Source organism: Helianthus annuus, chromosome 2 (genome assembly GCF_002127325.2).
Source record: "Helianthus annuus cultivar XRQ/B chromosome 2, HanXRQr2.0-SUNRISE, whole genome shotgun sequence".
In the NCBI taxonomy this organism is placed as follows: Eukaryota; Viridiplantae; Streptophyta; class Magnoliopsida; order Asterales; family Asteraceae; genus Helianthus; species Helianthus annuus.
The window spans coordinates 133,098,139-133,103,025 of record NC_035434.2 but is presented as its reverse complement, the minus strand read 5'-3'; the positions used below and the strand labels follow the sequence as shown (position 1 = coordinate 133,103,025).

Sequence of the window (4,887 nt, the reverse complement as noted above, 5' to 3'; positions counted from 1 at the left end):
CGGTGGGGCGTGTAGTCTATAATTATCCATATACACAAATAATATAAAAATATACAAATCATAGGATCAAAACCAGTTTTTTTTGGTCGAAAAGGACCCAATTTTATTACTCGCTTTGAGCCCCAAAACACTTGAGAAAAGGACCGCAATTTGTTACTCGCTTTGAGCCCCATTTAACCTTTTTATCTACTGCAAATTTGATTATTTATCAACCCATAGACCATGATGAATGCCATGATCAAAGATAGGTTAACATGGGGTTGTACTACCTCTAACGTAAATACATCATTTCCAAAGATAATCCCTGTGGTTGTTTGCTTTTGTTTAAACTCTGCGACAAGTGTACTTTCTTGATCTGCATATACAATCTTGAACCCTAATTTGCCATCCATTCTAAGAATCTTGTATGTACAACCTGAACTTGCTATATCATCACACAAACTCAAGCAAATGCTTCGATGTTTTCTTACACGAAACCATAGTTGTTTTCGTGAACAAGACGCATCCCATTTATATCCATCCCAACACCTAAATAACCGTAATTTCTGCAACCACACGATAAGAACAAAAAAACAAACGTACCCGGTTAGATCTCTCTCGCAGAATAAGAATAGTTTGTAAGTATCATTTTATAACTTGAAGAACAAATTTTATGTATGTGTATATGGAGTGAATTTGTACCTTTTGTAGCAAGGAAAATAGAATTTTTCCTTGAACATCCATAAGATAAACTTCTTGACCACACTTATTGTTGTAGTTATCAACCCGATAAACGATATTGCCTTTTGAATTATATACGGTGCATCCATGCATGTTGAAAACTAAGGATTTCATCCATATTGTGAAAGATTCATGATTTGAGGTTAAGTAAGAAGGAGGAGGAGAAGGACAAGGTGTTTGATCAGGATAGACTCTAGACATTGAAGAAGAAACAAAGTAAGTATTGTTAGAAGATGGAGAAGGATGTCTATATATAGACATAAGATATAATAATGCTTGGTTTTTTAGAAGAAGTTAGGCTTTTAATAATAATCATTTGCGCTATTAGTCACATATTTTACTCACGTAGAAAAATATGGATAAATGTTAGAAAATCCCTATTATATTATCTATATGTTTGCATAAATGAAAATTCAACAATCACATAGTTAACTTGTGCGTAGAGTTTGCGACATGTTACCAATGGAACTTAACAAGGGATTACGACGGAGTTTCTCATTAACAGATTATCGACGGAAAATCATGGTGACTCGCATGTCAATATCATTAGTGAGAACAAACACTAAAGTATTTTACCCAAAAAAAAAAAAAAAAAACAAACACTAAAGTAAAATCAAACAGATTAACAGCCTAATTCCTTTAGAAAAACCAACACTAAAGTAACAAAAAAAAAAAAAAGCTAGGGAGGGGGTAATTTTTGATTTTATACTTTAGTGTTTGTTTTTCTAAAAGGAATTAGGTTGTTAATTAAAAATCATTAGAGCTATTAGTTACAAGAAATATGCCATTTATTCATTAACATATGAAAAGTAACTTAAATTCAACAATCACCTATGTTACTTGCATAAAAAAATAAGGATAAGTATTGGATAGAAAAGCCCTAATATATGTGAAAATTCAACAATCACATATATTTTATTTGTGCATAGAGTTCACCAACAGGTTACCGATGGAACTTACTGAGGGATAACCGATAGAGTTTCTCATAGAAAAATTATCAATGGAATATTGTGGCTGCTTGCATGTCAATATCTCTAAGAGATCATTAACGGGTGTTTCACTGAGGGTTTTTTACGAGTATATACCAACATATTTTCAATGGCATTTTCATAGGTCAACATGTTTACCAGTCATAACACAATCAAAAACAAATTAAGTAACATATTAGCAAATCCCATATCGACGATGGACATGAGAGATGATGGTTTTATAAGGAATGATCCGCCTCAAATATTAACAATGTGTTTTGGCTGTATTGACTGTGGATCTCATCTAATTTCACCATAAAGTGTACTTGGGTGGGAGTAGTACCAGAATAGATGATTTCTTAGAAAATCTTCACCCGGCAACTAAAAAGAAATTTGTGAGCTTCTTGTAGGAAAACAGACAATATTAGTGATACGATAGGGTAGATGTTCAAGTGGTATCAAAGCCACTCCTATATCGTTTGTGATGGGGTGAACCCCACTAAAGATAATGGGTAGATATTCAAGTGGTATTAAAGCCACTCCTATACCGTATGTGATGATGGGGTAAACCCCACTAAAGATAATGAGTCCTTGAGGCTGTTCAAGGGGACACAATAGTCAGATTTCACATCCTTAATTAGAGTTGTGTGGCAAACTCATCAAGGATGGTGACTTGAAAAGGAAGGAAGGTAACTGTAACACCCTCAGTTAACTTCATATCGGTTAGGACATGAGAAATTTTAGGTTCATAAGGAATGGTATATCTTAATATCACCAACACGTTTTTGTCGTATTAGATGTGGATTATCTCAGAACTCTGCAATTAAGCATGCTAAGAAGGAGTAGTACTAAAACTGGGTGTTCAACATTCGACACGGATTCGAAATTTTCAAAGTTCGAGTCGAATCGAACACGAATGTAGGTAGAAACATAAACATTCGAAAAATTCGATTTGGTTAGTTAAAAATCGTTATCTGATTTGTTAAACACCTTTAAATTACTTTGTAATTCTTAATTTTATAATAGTTTCTATTTAGTTAGAAAAAAATAACTAAAATTGATGTTATGACAATAAAATAGGCTTTAAGGGAGAAACTTTTTGGCTACTTTAATAATTCTTTTATAATATTTAAGGTCAAAATCCGACAATTTACAGCCAGTTTTCACACTAACTACTATAATTTTTTTAACGATAAATTTGGATCACTAACGGACCACTAGAGTATCATTGTGTCACCAGCGGAATCACTCGATCATCTTCATCTCCAGTATGCATATATACGATAAGATTTCAATTTTTTAGTACGTGACTTCCGAATTTCAACAAACCAGCTGCTTATATATTCTTCGCGTAGCAAGTTACACATGTTTGATGTATAAAGGTGATAGTCCCCCACCACATGAAAATATGCAATACACTACTACACAACTACCACTTGCCTATTAATGTCTGAAAAATGTATATTTTTCTTTATAAACAAACAATCTAAGCTATGATATTGTGTACAAAAGATATTACAATAAATGTAAAATACAAAAGACCTGATCGCATTACTTGAAAATATGGTTGAACCTCTAATCCGCACTCGCAGAAAATAATTCTCGTGTCCGTCACTGTCGTGAAATGACACGAGTTAGAGAGAGTTCTCCTATCTTATTTTCCTAAACTATATTTTTGTGTCACTGGTTGTTAAATAAAAATATATACATTTGAGATATATTTTTCCTTTAAAAAAACATATGTATTTATTGAAGAGTTACCATCCACCAACAATAAGCAACGACGCCACATGCTAATTAATAAGAATACATAGACAACATGACAAGCCAAGAAATCAATGCGGCAATAAAGGGGTTTCGGTTCAGAATATTGATGTTATTTGGTGAACCCAGGGCCATTTTGGAGAGTACTCAAAAACATTTAGCCTCTGAGAAAAAAAAAAAAACAAAAAGAAAATGGGCCCTCAAAATCATTGTTTATTTTTAATTGGATTTGAAATTTATTGTTGGTTTAATGTAAAACCTGGCATTTTTTTTATAGGTTTAAAATTATATGGGTTTAATTTAAACTAGTTAGGCTTTTTTTATAATTAGTGTTAGAATATGAGTTTGATACTTGTAAATTGGTTTAGATAAAACAATAAAATTCATAAGCAGGAAGATATAATCAACAATTGTTCTTTATATATAATCAAATGGCTACAAAAGTTTTACACAATGATTCTGTAATCTCCCCCTCAGCCTGATTACTCACAAAACTATACGTGCAAAAGAGAATGTGTGAAGTGATAAAATAGATCTCTAACATATGAGATCTATTTATACAAAGTACGAAACTTTGTTTGTGATTGACTGACATCACCTTAATAGTGACATCTAACATTTCTAACAGAAAAGATTCCAACGATGTTGCAAACATCTGTGCAAATCAAACAAATGATCTAACTATTCAAAACACTGTTAAAAGCAAGTATTGATACATTGGGAAACTTCTGTTTAGGCTATCCTCTATTGCTTTGATCCAAACATCTGTTTGGCCAGACAGATGTTTGGTCTTCTTCATCATACCTTTGCTTCAACAGACTTTAGGGCTTGAACAGACCTTGTTTCTTCATGAACAGCGGTTCCAAGGCTTCAAACAAATGTTAGCTGGTGATGTGCTTAAAATACAACATATAAATTATATCAAATACGACATAAAATCAACCTTTTTCAGTATTAATGTTGGAAAAAGCTCGTTTCTTTGTTCCTTTTTAATAAACAGGGTTAAAAGAGCTTAAATGAACAAAATACAGCAAAAACCAACATAAAATGTTATGAGGAAGGATTGACGCAACTTGCTGAGCCCCCATCCACATCCAAACCCGAGAAATAAAAAAGACAGAAGCTCTGGCACGGGGTCTGCTCATCTAGCACGGGCCGGGCCCAGTGGGAATTCGCTGCAGTAGAAAAAGACAACAACAAAAGACAAATTCAAAGCTCAACACAGGGCCATGCTAAAGTAACACGGGGCGTGGTCAACTCTGGGATTTCCAGAATCTGAAGAAGTACATCTACATTGGCCACGGGCCATGCCGTTGACACACAGGGTCGTGTTAGTACAAGTCTGACACTGCAGTTAATGTAGAAGAGAGAGACTGATGGTGTGACAACTCGAGTTTCCAAGATTCTATCTTCGCATTAATTGCACGTTAACTGT

The 4,887-nt window shown here is 33.7% G+C and overlaps 1 protein-coding gene across 1 annotated transcript; it reads right to left on the bottom strand.

Annotated features, from left to right (window-relative positions):
- On the bottom strand, positions 1–924 carry LOC110896092 (protein LURP-one-related 11). The gene is made up of 2 exons (XM_022143528.2): positions 682–924; positions 1–545 (listed from the first exon to the last, which is right to left on the bottom strand). The coding sequence occupies exons 1-2, from the start codon at positions 919–921 to the stop codon at positions 183–185; spliced, it is 603 nt and encodes a 200-aa protein (XP_021999220.1). The 5' UTR covers positions 922–924; the 3' UTR covers positions 1–182.
- Positions 925–4,887: the final 3,963 nt, after the last annotated feature.